Consider the following 17,356-nt stretch of genomic DNA (forward strand, 5'->3'; position numbering starts at 1 on the left):
AAGCTCACTTTTTCTTGTCCTTGTCCTTTTTGAGGGTGGGCGGTGCAGAGGCCTGTCCACCCTGCTGCAGCATCTGAGCAGCTGCTTTGCGCTTGTGGAAGATGGACATCTCGTCATCCAGATTAGCCCGGGTCTCTTCGAGCTTGCGTTTGTCCTCCTGGTGGTGCCTTTTCAGCTTCTCAAACTTCTCGTGCAGCTGATAGAGAGGAGCATTATTGTGCAATCAACATCTCGCTTTCAGTCCCACAGGGCAGTTTCAAGTGAACAATGCACCTTTTGTTGACGATGATTGTAAAAGAATGACTGGCAACTGTCGTGAAGTGACACAACTGCACAAAGCATTCTTTGTACTTCCAAGACGATGACAATGCATTGTATACACAGTCGAGGCTCATGGAGGCGCTAGAACATAAAATGGATCAGATGTAACAAAACAAAAGGAACAGTAAAAGAGGGGCAGCGGAGAGGAAACACCAACAAGCAGGGCTTTTGCGACAAAAGGGATGTGGGGAAGAAAAGAGGTGTTGGGGAGGATGCGCAGGGTGGACACGAAGTAAAAACTCACAGGAAGGAAAAACTGGAAATTTGGAAAGAGGTGGGCTTGAGGGAAGGCTAACGTGGGTTGAAAACATCATGGTTTTGGATGAAAAAAAATCCTCATATGTTTGTCTCGCCATCTATTAAAAGATGTCTAAGCTTGTGGTGTTGGGAGTAACAACACAATTTTTTTTTGTAGTATGGGAGTAACTTGGGAAATTTTTTGATGCCTACGCCGACAAAGTCGCTGGAGGCATAATGTTTTCAGGTTGTCCGGCCAGCTGTGCGTCCGTCCGTCCGTCCACGATTCCCTTTTAAATTCATTTTCTCTGCAACTGCTTGTCCGATTAACATGGAATTTCCACCATAGGTGCAACTACTTATGTACAATGTTTTAATGATAATTATGATGTCATAGGTCACGTGGTGTGGCAGGCATGTTGGGGGGGGGGGAGAAAAGAAAAATATTGGACCTCCGTATCTCCGAAACCGCTCCATGGAAAAAATTGCAACTTGGAACATGTGAAGTCCTCCCTATATGGGGAATACAAGTGTTGTTAACCGTAACGTCATCGGTGAAGTGGTGTCCCAGCCAAAATTTGACATGTGGAATGCTTTATCTGATCAGTATGAAAATGTACGAGGTCATCTAGGGAGAAATTGGTTAATAGAAGAGAAAATTGATGACATCATTGGTTACATGGTTCAGCAGCCATTAAAAAAAAACCCTTAAAAAAAAATCTTCTCAAACGGCTGAACAGATCAAGACAAAACTTAACAAGTATGACCACCTATCCATGAGGAACAAAAACTTTTCCCTTTGATGATGTAGGTCACATGCTTTGGTAGCCATATTGGATTTTCCCCAAAAAACCCTTAAAAACCTTCTCCAGAACGGCTTGACAGATCGAGGGGAAACTTTACTCGGATAGAAAACAAACACCTCATCCGATTAACAAGAAGTTTTACAAACCTGATCTGCGACCCAATTAGATGCCAAATGTAAAGTCGTGATGTCAGCAGTTATGTGGTTCGGCAACTATACTGGGTTAAAAAAAAAATCTTCTCCAGAATGGTTTACTAGATTGATCCGAAACTTCACACTTGATCCACTCGCCTTGAGGGATATATGGTGTAAATGTTAATGTCATATGTCACATGGTCTGGCAGCTATGATTTTTTTTGAAGAGTGAACCTTTTAAATCTTCTTTTCCAGAACTGCTTGACATATCGAGGGGAAACTTCACACATGTTCTCCAAGCCTTAGGGATACCAGGATGTTGACAAATAGTGAATATGTCACATGGTCTGGCAGCCAAGTTGGATTAAATGAAAATCTTGAAAAATTCTCTTCAATCGTTTCATCAATGGACGTGAAACGACACTTATCTAGTAGTCATGGGAAATATACGTTTCAAATTCCAACCTGATTGGACGTATGGTCAGGCAGCCAGAATTATTTAATTCCTTGAATGTGGGTTATTTTGGAAAAAAAATTCTTCTTTTTTCTTCTTACAAGTAGGTAAAATGATGCCATAATGTTGGCGAAGGCATATCTGTCGATGTTGCGATATCGAAGAGTGCCGTTCTAGTTATACCTAGCATTGGGTGAATGGCAATATCAAATATTGGGTGAACCTGAAATGTACATATTAGCTGTTCTTCGGTGATAGGCCTCCAACGCACACGTGTTTTAGTGGTGCAGAAAGTTAAAAAAAAAAACAAAGAAGCATGAATCGCGAATGGATAATGAACATGCTCATGTGCAACTGTATACATTGCTGATGTTGAACAGTTCATTGTGGGTAATTTCCACATCAATGTGCATGACAATGTAAGGTACTCCCATTTGGTCAGAAGACAGTTGGGATGAAAAGTGTTCATCCCCTCCTGACTCTTCACTCCATCTCAAACTCCAGATATGTCACCATGCCATTTCCATCAGTTTGGACCACTCAAGGAGAATCTTCATAACATTGTTTCAAAATGATGACATCAAAACAGACCTAATATGGTTGTGTACCTATCCATTAAAATATTTGTTAGCTTGTGGTATTTGGAAAATATTATGGAATCCATCATGCAGTTGATATGAAATCCTTCCTTTTCTCAAACAACCTCATCTCAGATCACCAATTTGGTTTCAAACCAGGTCAATCCAGCTGTGACATGTTGCTTCGATCCACCTAACAATGGATGGAGGCCCTCAATGGCAGACATGAGATCATAAACGCATCTCAAGCTTTCGATGCAGTCTGGCATTCTGCCTTGCTCTCCAAACTCTTCCTGTGACATCCAAGGCCATTTCCACACATGGCTTACTGACTTCTATTCATGTAGCCAAGGTGTGGCTCTCAATGGAAACCTTTTTATCTTCTCTCTCTAAGGATGGAGTGCTCCAAGGAAGTATTCTGGGCCCAGTCCTATTCCTGATCTTCATAAATTATCTGACTGAGAAATCCCCTTTGTATATTTGCTGATGACTCCACATATGCCTGGTGTTGGCATAATGGCTAGAATGGTGGGCTTGGAATCCGAGGGTCCTAAGTTCAAATCCTGCTCTGCCGTTGACTTAATACCAGTAGGGGTTGAGTCAGCCTGTCATCCTTCCGAGGTCGGCAAAATGAGTACCAGCATGCTGGTATCCTGTGTCGGAGTGGCGACCCATTCAGGATTGTGTCCAATAGCCAAGGAGACTGCTTAGGCAGCACCAACGCTCTGCACAGAGTATGGTCCCAATGGATGGATGGATGATTACTCCACCCTCTGACATGAGAACACTCATCCTTCAGATAGGCAGAGGCAGCAGTGCCTTCCCTCTGTTCAGACCTTAACAAAATCACAAGCTGGTCAAACAATGGAATATGTTTTTCAATCCTGACAAATCTCACTCTCTCACTATCCCTCTCTGAAAAGACTGTCTGGCAAACCCTACGATCTACTTTCTTAATAATCCTCTTGAGGAAGTTGTCATTAAAACTCCCGGGTCTCACCATCAGGTCAGGTCAGATCAGATCAGGTATGGGAGCATGCACCAGAGCAGCGCGTCGCTGCGTCCACTTTCCGCCGGTACTCAAGGGGCCTCCGTCTGGCCATCCCCCAGGCATGTGCCTGGCCCATCCCCATCTCATGGAGATGCTGATCAACCTGGTGCAACCATGAGACATGTGGTCAGCCCAATGACCTCCTCCACCACGAGGCCCCCTCGCTGAGAGAATCTGGTAAGCAGGATCAGCATCAGGAAAACGAGCCATATGACCATACAGCCGCAACTGATGCTCACGGACTATGCAGGTAACAAATCTCATTTGAGTCTCTCTCAGCAACCGCTCGTTGGACAAAAAGTCTGACCAGCGATAGCCAATGATTCTCCGAAGAGACCTGGAACCAAAGGAATGAAATCTCCATCTGAGATCCCTGGTCAGATTCAGTCTCACATCAGTAGAGCAAGACTGACTGGAAGTACCAAGCACTTGAAGACTCGTACTTTTATCCTCCGCACAGGTTCCGGCAGCGCCACACCCCATGATCCAGTGAATCCATGACTCCCAAGGCCCAACCCAGACATCTGTTGACCTATGGCTCACAGCCAGCAGAGACATCAATATCACTGCCAAGGTAAGTAAATCTCTCCACGACCTCAACATCCTCACCACAAACTGGCACACACAGGACAGCAGCATCCAAGATGTCATAGAAAGCCTGGATCATAGTTTTGACCCAGGAAACTCGTAATCCCAGCAGCTCTGACTCCTCATTCAGCGCCTCGAGGGGCCACAAAAGGATATCTAAAGTCTCCGCAAAGATGACTGCATCATCTACGAAATCAGGGTCAGGGATCTTGACATTCCCAAACGATGCACCGCAGCTTGATCTCTCCGACATCCTCCCTAAAATCCAGTCCGTACAAATGCTGAAAGGTGTGGGGACCAGAACATACCCCTGATAAACTCCAGGAACAACTGGAAATAAGTTAGAGGTGGTATCACCATATCTCACAGCACTCTTAGTACCAGAATATAGTTCAGACATCAGATTGATCAGTTTTGGTGGTTCCCCACGAAGACCAAGAATCCTCCAGAGGGCATCCCGATTCACTGAATCCACAAACTACGGTAGACCACAGGTGATTGTAGGGTCAGCAATAGGGATAGTAACACCCCTGATCCCCAACTGAACAGTTGGTGGATCAGCATGGTACAACCGCTCAAAGTAACTGACCCAGCGGGCCTTCACTTTTCCTCTGTCAAGAGCCTGCCACCCTCTGCTCTAACTGCACTACACCAATGGACAGGCTTGGATGAACGCAATGCGTGAATTGCCCTGTAAGCAGGACGAGAATCACTTGACCACAGGTGATGCTCTACCCCCTCACAGATTCCTCGCACATAGGCCTCCTTGTCCACCCTCAGTGCACGTACAGTTTTACGCCTCAACTCCCTGAACAGTTCAGCTCTGCCATTAAGCCTGTCCCTGGACTGGTTAATGGTATCCAGAGTCCCTTGAGAGACAAAATTCTTCTTCGTCATATGGTGAGTTCCAAGACACCCACCGGCAACATCAAGGATGGTGGTCTTGAAAGGCACTCCACAACTCTTCAGGATTCCCCAAAGCACCCAGACCCCCCAAATCCCCACTCAGCCTGTTCACAAACTCCTCAGCTACCCTCTCATCCTTGAGCTTGCCAGCATCCAGCCGAGGCTGGGATGGTACCATTCTCCCAGATTTAAGCTGCAACTTCAGAGTTGCTACAACAAGCCTGTGGTCAGTATTGAGGAACTCAGCATTCTGGTAGATCCTGCAGTTCTGGATCATCCTCGATTGACCATCAACAAGTACATAGTCAATCTCCTTTGTCACACAAACAGCATTGCAATCCCATGTCCAACGATGAGCTGTGGGTGCTGAAACCATGAACCAGCCACCATAAGTCCATGACCTTGCAATTCTGGTTCACAGTTCCAGACCCATCGATGGGGACCAACACGTCTCATAATCATCCCTATCAGTTCCAGTCGATGCATTGAAATCCCCCAAGACGAGAAGAGTATCTCACCTGGGGCACTGATCAACCAGACTCGAGCGTGGCATAGAATGCGCCCTTCAAGGTGAGATCACTCTCCTCAGTCGGAGCATAAACAGAGACCAGGGAAATGACACCCAAGGAATGACAAATCCTTAGTCTCAAAATAAGCTTGTTGACCGGTGTTACCTCGATTATCATAGTTAGCTTATTGGACACAGATATAGCAACTCCTTGGGCATGGTAACCATCAGAGCGACCAGATCAATCGAAGGTGTAACCACCCTCCATAATCTTGCCACGATCCGGTCTCAGAACCTCAGAGAGTGCTGCAATACCAATGTTCAAATTCTTGAGCTCAGATGGGAACAGACACAGGTGATCATCCTCTCTTAAGGATAGGACATTCCTGGCACCCACCCGAAGGGACCACTTAGGTGAACCCAAGGAGACCGCCGTCTGGTGGATGACACCTCAGCACTACTCCACCACACACCACCGCAATCTCACCCAGGAAGTTTACCCCGTGCTTTTCCTGCTCAAGGAAAGGGGGTCACGAAGGCTTTGCCCCAATCCTGTCATCGGGTGAGCTGCCCTGCTCACAGCGAAGGGCAGCAGCACAGGAGGTACTCCCATGGAGTGGGTTTTCAGTTTTCTTTGCATTTACTGGTTGTGCGGAATGAAGTGTTTTACAGTGGCCGGAGAAAAATCCTTCCACCAACCTCCTATAAAAAAGTAATCCAACTGCAGGAGGACGTCCACAGACAGGTGGGCACTCTAAATGGATGGCCATTGGCTCACAAGGAGCTCCTCCACCCTTTAACAGATTTAGTTATTAATCCTGCTGGGTGTCCATACCCATACACCCTCCTCACCAGAAAACCTGTTGAGAGAGACGGTTTCGTCGCTGACAATCCGACCATGAAACAGGTTAGTCCAGGTTTACATGGTACCTGCAGCAAGTCACAGATCTAATCAATGACTCACGATCAGCCATGATCTTTCTTGGGCAAACCACATTTCAAAGTTGGCCTCTAAAAACAGTCGCTGACTGGGCATCCTCCGTTGTGCAAAGTCCTTCCTTGGCACACCTGAACTCCTATCCACCTACAACACCTTCATCCCCAGCTTGGAGTACTGCTCTCCCACCCCTGCCTCACACATTGTTCAGAATGACATCATGTAAACCAAGGCCTTTAAGATTATTGGAATCTCCTGTGATGAAGCAGAGTATATGGGTCTACCACTTTCACATTACAGACAGATCAGTGGTCTCTCTCTGTCTTCTACCACTTCCTTTCTGGTCTTGCAGTTGATGTTCTTTCCGTGCTTTGTCACCTCACCCCACACCCCCTCCCCCAAGTTGCCGCAGGGCACATGTGATCCACCATCAACACCCTTCTGGTGAAACCCACAAAATACAGAATCAATGATCACCTCCACTCATTTGTTCTTCTCTTTTCCTACCTGTGGAACTAACTTCCACATTCTCTTCAATCACATTCTTCCCTCCAAGTCTTAAAGACAGCTGTTCACCACCCACTCAGATCACCACCCCCACCCCATCTGAAACCATGATCTTTTCTACTCCCGTTAAATCCCTCTCCCCCCACTCCAACTCCTTCAAGATTTCCAGTTTATCCTTCCAGCAAGTTTGCTTCTGTATCCATCTTGTCCACCCCATCTGTTGTCCCCTACCCCTCATTCCTTCCCACACTCATTGTTTGTCCAAATCCTCCTCCACTGTATTTTGTCCTTCAACTCCACTGTTGGTACCCCCCCCCCCCTCTACTGTTGCTTGTGTTCTGTCTTGTCCTGATCTGTTCCGTGTTCAAGCTCTTCCATGAGTCTCGATTGTGTATGCAAAAAAGAAAGAAAGGGAAAAAGTGACGGACATCTTCATTTCCCAATCGTGGGCATCCTATTGTTCAGATTTTGTTATCGCAGTATTTAAATTTCGGACAATCGTAGTTGTTTTTTTTTGAGCTTCGACGAGTCGAGTCCATGTGTACAATTGCCTCTCAAAACGAGCCTTTTCTTGTTTCTCACGCACCGTAAATTGGAGTAACGAGACCAGCATACGTGAATGAAGCCAAGTTTTATTAATGAATCATCATCGAACAGGACATGACGTACGGAGATTCTGTAATACTAGATCTACAAGATCTAGTGGACGCACAACAGTTAATAATGGCACCCAAACATATGATGGGCAAAAGGCAGAGAAAGGTTCTGACATTGTGCGAAGAAATAGTCGTTAAATACGTTGGCAAGAAGTGAGAGTGCGGCATCTGTTGGCCGCCATGACTGTATCAATGAATCAACTGTGTGTATGCAAACGCGAGTCAAATATCTGTGCAAGGGTTCCAGCCAGCAAAGCGCAAACGTCTCATTCCAGGCCCATGATCCTCATATCGAGATGGAGAAAGTGCTTAATGTTTGGATCGAGGACCAACTATAAAAAAAATGCCTTTGAGTGGATCGGTGTACAGGAGAAACCATTGCAGATTTGACAACATTTTCACGAGACACCTGGGACTGAAAGCTCCAGTTCAACAATGGCTCGTGGACATAATCGAGGCGAGGGATTTATGTTGGAGCAGGTTTTTAATTCCGAAGAGACAGGATTCTTTTGAAAGAGGATGCCATCTCATACCTTCCTGTCCAACAGGGAAGATCTGCTCTGGATCAATGTTCAAGGATCGTTTTACATTTCTTCTGTGTCGCAATGCAGCAGTCGCCTTTGTCGTGCTCCAGATGTTCCAACAGCCATGGCAATTTCTACATCCACATATTTCTAACCTCCACCCTCCCTCCCCCCAACAACCAACATCACCAAGAGCCAAGTCTTGTGTTTTCTATTTACGGCAGAGTCCAGTACAAAGAGTACGTAATATGTTTACCCTCACTCACCTCACTGTTTTGGAACATATTTAAAAGGTAAAACTCATGTTTTAGTTTAGTTTACACTGCATTTAGATATTTTTTTCAATGTTAACATGCTTTATTTATTTACGTGTTAATTTCAATTATAATGTGTTTATTGCTGGCTGCCGTCGATCTTCCTCGATATTTTCTCGAAGTCCAGGAACTGAACCCCCCTCTTCCCATTGGTCCTTGTTTTCCATGATCGCAGTTTTAACAATTGTGGCATTTTCCAGGAACCTAACCCCCACGATATTGTAGAGTTTACTGTACTGTATGATTAAAAGGCAGACTAACATCATAATGTGGATGTGCAACTGAGTTTACCTCTTTCTCGGCCTCCTTTAACTCGGCCTCCTTTTCCTTGACGCGCTGCACAAACATCTGCCGCATTTCCTCCTCCTTGCGCTGTAATTCACCAAGATGCTCATTTCTCTTTGCCTCATACGTTTCCTGTAGGCTATAGATATAGGTAAAGGAATAAAAAAATGGGTCATCGTATTTATTAGGATAGTCTGTTGCATACTTCACTTTTATTGCACCAAATCATTGTGAACAGCACCTGAATGGTTTGCTGTCAGGGTCTGTGTCCTGGAAACCCATCTCTTCCAGCTTGCAGCGGCGGTACAGCTCGTAGTGGCGAGCATGTGTCTGCTCACGCAGGTCCTCCATGTTCACACGGATCAGCATCTCACGCAGTTTCACAAAGTCACAGTGGTTTTCATTTTCGACTGCAGAGCATGAAGAAACATGTTATGTGGAGACGAGAAGAAATCAAAGAGCATCATGTTTAAAAAACAAAACAAAGAGTTGAGGTGCAGAGGAATAAAATTGTTTTCCTCGAGAGACAGACAAATAGGCCTCAGCTGAGCCTCACCCTGTACTGTTCCCCAAGGGTACTGCCGTGCCTTCACCATCTTGTTTCCAACCTTGGTCTCCTCTGTGCTTCCCACTACTGCAAAAGGCAGGTGGCCCTGGGAGCCACACAGAATGTTTTGGATTGTTACAAGGTCTGAGAATGCTAGTAGTCATATACATGATGGAAGCAAAAAGAGGAATTGTTGAAATCACTGTATCATATGCATTGTTGCTCAACTCCTCTCCCCCTTTTTTATCCAATATTATTTTTATTGTTTTACCACCACACCCAAATACACAACATGTAGAAGGCCGTATAATATTTTGCAATGCTGATGAATTGGAAGAATAAAAGCTGTGGTCCTGATGAAATGATCCTAGCAGTGAGCATAAATCGCTTCCAACCTCATACCCCTAATGATAAACTCGATTGGTGTGCTTCCAATCAACTCACGTTCATTGTTGCATTTATTTCTGCAACAGTTTCATCATCCGTTGGGAACTGGTAGATCTGGACACCGTTGCTCACGAGTTCGCTCATTATCTTTATCTTGAATTTGTGGAGCTCACTTTTCGAGATGGTGTCGGCCTTGGCAATTACAGGGATGATGTTCACCTGAAGGCAAACAATTTGCTGTTGGCAGGGGGAAAAAACTGGTGCAATTCACCTCTCGGCAAACGCGTGAGGCAGAGCTCAGAATGAAGGGGGAAAAAATGCACATAGGGAACCTTGCTGTCAAGTTTCTTCATGGTGACGAGGTCGAGTGACTTCAAAGAGTGCCCGGTGGGTGTGATGAAATACAGGCAGGCATGCAGGCGTGTATCATGATATTCGTGAAGGACACGGCGGATTTTCAGCTCCTCTTGCAGAAAGACTTCAAACTGTGCGTCTATGTACTCCACAATAGGTCGGTAGCTGGGCAGAGCAGAGTAATGAATCTCGCACTTATTCACACAGGTGTTCTACTTCTTTAAAATACAAATACAGTATGAATACCCAATTGTATGAATTCAGTCATTTTGATCAGGTCCAAAGCAGCCATTTCAAATCGAACATCAATAACTGGAATAGGTCCAGGGCTTCTCTCCTTTTTTTTTTTAAAAATTATGATTTTTCAAAGTCATTGCTATCACTGCTATTGTGTAGCATGTGGCAATTAAAATCAATCTCCAATCAACTTATGCTACTTTACTGTCTGTTCAAATTGGCTTGATGCGACTCAGAGGTGCCAGTAATTCATGACGACAACAGGACAGATCAATACAAAAAGGAAAGTAATTCATTGAAAACAAATAGAGCTTTGTTGAGCAGGAAAAGTCAAATAAAATGCTCTTAGACTTCGGAGATGGAGATCAAACCTTTAGGGAAGATATCTCCATGAGGCATAGCAATGATCGGAGCCTATACCACACTTCCTGTCCATCGACGATAATATATTTGCTTTAAGGAAATGGCAAATCTGACGCTGGCACGCTATTTCACGGAAACGAGCCGGGTACAATAAAATACTGACAGCATCGCCTGGTAACTACATAGCAGTTCTTGTTGAATGACCCATACCCAGCTTGCTTTGAGCAAATTCCAGATGGTGTCTGTCTACAATAATAAGTTAAGCTGAAAGTGCAGGAATCAATTTGGTGAATCTGGCTCAATGGACGAGAAGTAGATTTGGTTTAGCTTTCCAACTTGTCTGTACCCTGTTGAGATATCTGTCCATCGTCATGAGCTCCTGGAAGCTCAAAGCTGAGCCCAAAAGTACAGCAAAACTGACAAACGAATGAAAAATGTGGTTTCATTGCTGTAATATTTTAGAATTGACAGGTCCAAGGAGATATATTATATTCACACATTATGAATAAGTAATTACGATATTGCCAATTTGACAAGTCTCTGGAATGTATGGATTTGAATGATCAAAAGGGAACCATTTCCTTTCATGCCTGCATGTCTCACCTGTCATCTTTGTTGATCTGATCACCGAAGCCTACAGTGTCAACAACAGTGAGCTTGAGGCGAACATTGCTTTCCTGCAGCTCGTATGTCTGTGCCTTAAGACGTACGCCAGTTTCATAGTGCGATGCCGGATCGTTCTCGAAGCTCGTGTTGAATAGCGTGTCCATCAACGTCGACTTCCCAATTCCTGTTTCACCTGCAAGTGATAATTGTGGTGCAGGTGTGACAAAAGTATTGAATACAACATGGAGGTATTTCATTTGCACTCAGATTCAAGGTGTCATTCGCATTTACAGAATGATCCACATTTATGTCAGAATGCGCATCCTCTCAAGGCAGCATTGCATCCCTCTCTACTTATTTTAACGGCACGAATTAATACCACTTAATTGTGGGGTGAGTCAGGTAAAGTTTTTCTTTAACCGGCTGGCCAGGCATGATATTCAACAGAAGGTGGGGGAAATTTGCAATTTTGCTAGGGTTCCGATGATAACTCGCCTATTCTTCACAAAATATAGCAAGGGATGTTTGACATCTACCAACAACCCAGACTGGAAAACTGGTCCACCAGCACAACGTCCCTCCGATGGATGGTGCACACATTTGATGTACAAAACATCAAGTGGGCACTTCATACCTGGGTCAAGATTCGAACCCTGGCTAGACGGCTCAAAGAGTGAGCATACCTCCAAGATGTATTGCCAACCCTCAAGGCAACGTTGCATACGATGCAGAATTACTTAACCCAACAATCCCATTTCAAGCAGCCAACAATTATGTCATTGATCTGAACCCAAAACTTGTCTTGTATATTACCACAGACATCCCAACATTATCTTTCCAAAGAATAAGTTTTTGTACTGGTAAGCACAGCCCCATATGCCCAGTTAATAGATTAGATGGGATATTTATCTCTGCCACTGGAGTTGGATGGAAGCTGTGTTTTCACCAGTTTGTCTATCTGTGAGCCAGATATCTCAAGAAGTTCAGGATAAAACTTGGTGGACAGGTGTTGGGTGTGTGACATGGACAAATTGATTCGATTTTTATGAGGATCCGGATCCAGATTCTATTTTTTTTTAAGTGGTTCTTCACCATTGAGAGATCGGGCTAAAAACAATATATAGCATGATATCTCAAAAAGCTGTGGACGGATTCGGAAGAAATTTGGTAGATTAGCTGGGTAGGTGACAAGAACAAGCTGATTAGATTTTCGTTAAGGTCCAGATGCAGATCCTTTTTGAGGCCGATCAGTGGGATACAAAATGTAAATTGTTCAGTTTGTCGTAGGTATGCGCTCTACCGAGTGCCGTTCTTGTTGATGGTCAAGTAAAGTATTTATTTTAGATGATTAAGTAAAGTTAATGGGGCCATGTAAAGTATGAATAAAGTCTCTGGATACAGCGAGTTAAACAGATGTGGATACGGTGGAGGAATGATTGACCAAATAATTACAGTCGTGGCCATAAAGATTGGCACCTTTGCACTTTTTCCAAATAATGCACCATTTCTTTCAGAAAATTGTTGAAATTAAAAAAAAATCTTTTGGTATCCACATTTGTATTTGGTCGTAGTTCATGAAGTGGTCAACATTTGCGTTACAGGGTCAAAATATTCAATTTTTCAGTTTTCTCTGTGTTGATAGACATCACCAAGCTCCATGCACTTGTGTGAAAAAATTAGCAAAAACCACTAATTAACGGCGAATATGGTATTTTTAATTATGAACTTTAATGGATAATGCATTACTAGGAAAACATTTCCGCGTTTATCTCAAATTCACCCTTTCTGAGTAAATTGGATGTGGATTAGTTCTCCTTCGGCCGTTTTGGACAATTCAAGTGCCAAATTAATCCTGAGAATCTGCTAGATACATAACTATGTAAAGATATTTACTAGATCTCTTTTAGGAGTTTGTACATATTGTTCAGGGTTTGCTGAATAATGAGTTGAATAATCAATTTTGCATCATGCAACAGCAAGTCCCAAGTGTTACTCACCTAAAAAATAACAAAATAGATTAGATTAAAGCTTATTGATTGAAATAAATTCAGTTTATTCCAAATTTGACTCACCACATCCGCCGCCTCCGCCACATCCGCCGCCTCCGCCTGTTTACTCCACCCCTGACTTGTATCACTTATTTGCCTGTTACACAAAAACTATTGCATATTTTTATTTCTGTTTTTTCCACATTAAACGAGACAACATTACCTTTCTTCTCACACGAAGATATCTAGATATCTGTGGTTTTTCTGGTCTGAAGTCAAAGTGGAAAGTGGATGTTTTGAAAAACATGCAACAACTCCACATTTTTAGGGTGACCAGTTCATGAACTACGACCATTGACACAACGGATATTTGAATTTCCACATTTCCACGACGGACATCCACATTTCCACGACGGACATCCACATTTCCACGACGGACATCCACATTTCCACGACGGACATCCACATTTCCACGACGGACATCCACATTTCCACGACGGACATCCACATTTCCACGACGGACATCCACATTTCCACGACGGACATAGACATTTACACTACGGACATAGACATTTACACTACGGACATAGACATTTCCACGACGGACATCCACATTTCCACGACGGACATCCACATTTCCACGACGGACATCCACATTTTCACAACGGACATCCACATTTCCACAACGGATATCCACATTTCCACAACGGACATCCACATTTTCACAACGGACATCCACATTTCCACAACGGATATACACATTTCCACAACAGATATCCACATTTCCACAACGGATATCCACATTTTCACAACGGATATCCACATTTCCACAACGGACATCTACATTTCAACAACGGATATCTTCATTTCCACAACAGATCTCTACATTTCCATAACGGATATCCATATTTCCACAACGGACATCTTCATTTCCACAACAGATATCCACATTTCCACAGTGGATATTCACTTTTCCACAACAGATATCCACATTTCAACAACGGATATCTTTATTTCCACAACAGATATCCACATTTCAACAAGGGATATCCACATTTCCACAATGGATACCTACAATTCCACAACAGATATCTTCATTTCCACAACAGATATCTTCATTTCCACAACAGATATCTTTATTTCCACAACAGATATCCTCATTCCACAACAGATATCCACATTACACAACAAATATCTCCATTTCCACAACGGATATCTCCATTTCCACAACGGATATCTCCATTTCCACAACGGATATCTCCATTTCCACAACGGATATCTCCATTTCCACAACGGATATCTCCATTTCCACAACGGATATCTCCATTTCCACAACGGATATCTCCATTTCCACAACGGATATCTCCATTTCCACAATATAAATCTACATTTCCAAAACTGATATCTGCTTTTACAAAACATATCAATACTTACAAAAATGGATATCCACATTTACAAAATGGATATCTGCATTTACAAAACAGATGTCTGCATTTACAAAACAGATGTCTGCATTTACAAAACAGATGTCTGCATTTACAAAACAGATATCTGCATTTACAAAACAGATATCTGCATTTACAAAACAGATATCTGCATTTCCACAACAGATATCCACATTTCCACAACAGACATCTTCATTTACACAACGGACATCTACATTTCCACAACAGATCTCAACAATTCCACAACGGACATCTTCATTTCCACAGTGGATATCCACATTTCCACAGTGGATATCCACATTTCCACAGTGGATATCCACATTTCCACAGTGGATATCCACATTTCAACAACGGATATCTTTATTTCAACAACGGATATCTTTATTTCCACAGTGGATATCCACATTTCCACAGTGGATATCCACATTTCCACAGTGGATATCTTTATTTCCACAACGGATATCCACATTTCCACAGTGGATATCTTCATTTCCACAATGGATATCTTTTTTTCCACAATGGATATCTTTATTTCCACAACAGATCTCTACATTTCCACAATGAATATCGACAATTCCACAACGGATATCGACATTTCCACAACAGATATCCAAAATTTCCACAACGGATATCCACATTTCCACAGTGGATATTTTCATTTCCACAATGGATATCTTTATTTCCACAACAGATCTCTACATTTCCACAACAGATCTCTACATTTCCACAACAGATCTCTACATTTCCACAACAGATCTCTACATTTCCACAACAGATCTCTACATTTCCACAACAGATCTCTACATTTCCACAACAGATCTCTACATTTCCACAACAGATCTCTACATTTCCACAACAGATCTCTACATTTCCACAACAGATCTCTACATTTCCACAACGGATATCGACAATTCCACAACAGATATCCACATTTCCACAACGGACGTCTTCATTTACACAACGGACATCTACATTTCCATAACAGATCTCAACAATTCCACAACGGACATCTTAATTTCCACAGTGGATATCCACATTTCCACAGTGGATATCCACATTTCCACAGTGGATATCCACATTTCCACAACAGATATCCATATTTCAACAACGGATATCTACATTTCCACAACAGATCTCTACATTTCCACAACGGATATCTACAATTCCACAACAGATATCTACAATTCCACAACGGATATCCACATTTCCACAACGGAGATCTACATTTCCACAAGAGATATCTTCATTTCCACAACAGATATCCTCATTCCACAACAGATATCTTCATTACACAACAAATATCTCCATTTCCACAATGGATATCTCCATTTCCACAACAGATATCTACATTTCCACAATATAAATCTACATTTCCAAAACTGATATCTGCTTTTACAAAACATATCTATATTTACAAAAATGGATATCTGCATTTACAACACAGATATCTACATTTACAAAAGGAATTTCTGCTTTTCCACAACAGATATCTACATTTCCAAAACAGATATCTGAATTTCCAAAACAGATATGTACATTTCCAAAAAGGATATCTCCATTTCCACAATGGATATCTCCATTTCCACAACAGATATCTACATTTCCACAACGGATATCCACATTTCCACAACGGATATCTTCATTTCCACAACAGATATCCTCATTCCACAACAGATATCCTCATTCCACAACAGATATCTTCATTACACAACAAATATCTCCATTTCCACAATGGATATCTCCATTTCCACAACAGATATCTACATTTCCACAATATAAATCTACATTTCCAAAACTGATATCTGCTTTTACAAAACATATCTATATTTACAAAAATGGATATCTTCATTTACAAAATGGATATCTGCATTTACAACACAGATATCTACATTTACAAAAGGAATTTCTGCATTTCCACAACAGATATCTACATTTCCAAAACAGATATCTACATTTCCACAACGGATATCCACATTTCCACAACGGATATCCACATTTCCACAACGGATATCCACATTTCCACAACGGATATCCACATTTCCACAACGGATATCCACATTTCCACTACGGACATCTCCATAAATTTCTTTGGTTTGCAGTGGAACAACACAAAAAAAGCTGGAAAAAAATCACTAAATATTAGCTTGTTTCACACAGAAATCCTTAAATGGCCCGGGCAATATTATTGGCACCTTTTAGAAGTTATTATAAATAATTAGATTTCAAGCAGGTGATTCTCCTTTACTTTGGAATTGAACTCACCTGTGGTGAGTTGCAGGTGCCTGCAGGATAAAAGTTACTCATTCAACCAGTTAGAAAAGAGAAAAGGAGTCATTATGCTGTTTTGTGTCATGGTGTGTACTGCAATGAGCATGGAGAAAAGAATGAAAACCAGAGAATTGTTTGAGGTCAGACACAAGATTGTAGCCAAGCATGGACAATCTCAAGGCTACAGTGAAATAACAGTGAACATATTATGAACATATTATTTACATACATATTAACAATGAAATAAAGAATTGTGGAGACAAAATACTTTTATCAATTTCAACTTATTTTTCAAGAAAATTGTGAGTTATTTGAAAAAAGTGCGTGCGTGCGTGCGTGAGTGTAAATCTGAAAA

The 17,356-nt window shown here is 42.4% G+C and overlaps 1 protein-coding gene across 2 annotated transcripts in view; it reads right to left on the bottom strand.

Annotated features, from left to right (window-relative positions):
• The window catches only part of LOC147024562 (septin-11-like), a 39,913-nt gene that overhangs the window by 2,449 nt on the left and 20,108 nt on the right, over positions 1-17,356 (bottom strand). The window contains exons 3-9 of one of the 2 annotated variants that reach the window (XM_085884603.1): positions 11,298-11,493; positions 10,073-10,259; positions 9,798-9,959; positions 9,363-9,459; positions 9,048-9,216; positions 8,813-8,945; positions 9-196 (exon numbers count right to left, since the gene is read on the bottom strand). In XM_085884603.1, coding sequence (XP_085740729.1) covers positions 9-196; positions 8,813-8,945; positions 9,048-9,216; positions 9,363-9,459; positions 9,798-9,959; positions 10,073-10,259; positions 11,298-11,493 — 1,132 coding nt within the window. Of the gene's footprint in view, positions 1-4; positions 197-8,812; positions 8,946-9,047; positions 9,217-9,362; positions 9,460-9,797; positions 9,960-10,072; positions 10,260-11,297; positions 11,494-17,356 lie in introns of those variants that run through there. The other variant, XM_085884602.1, reaches the window with a different exon arrangement.

The sequence above is a fragment of the Eptatretus burgeri genome, chromosome 6, assembly GCF_056783735.1.
Source record: "Eptatretus burgeri isolate ZD-2024b chromosome 6, Ebu_testis_v1, whole genome shotgun sequence".
Taxonomy (NCBI): Eukaryota; Metazoa; Chordata; class Myxini; order Myxiniformes; family Myxinidae; genus Eptatretus; species Eptatretus burgeri.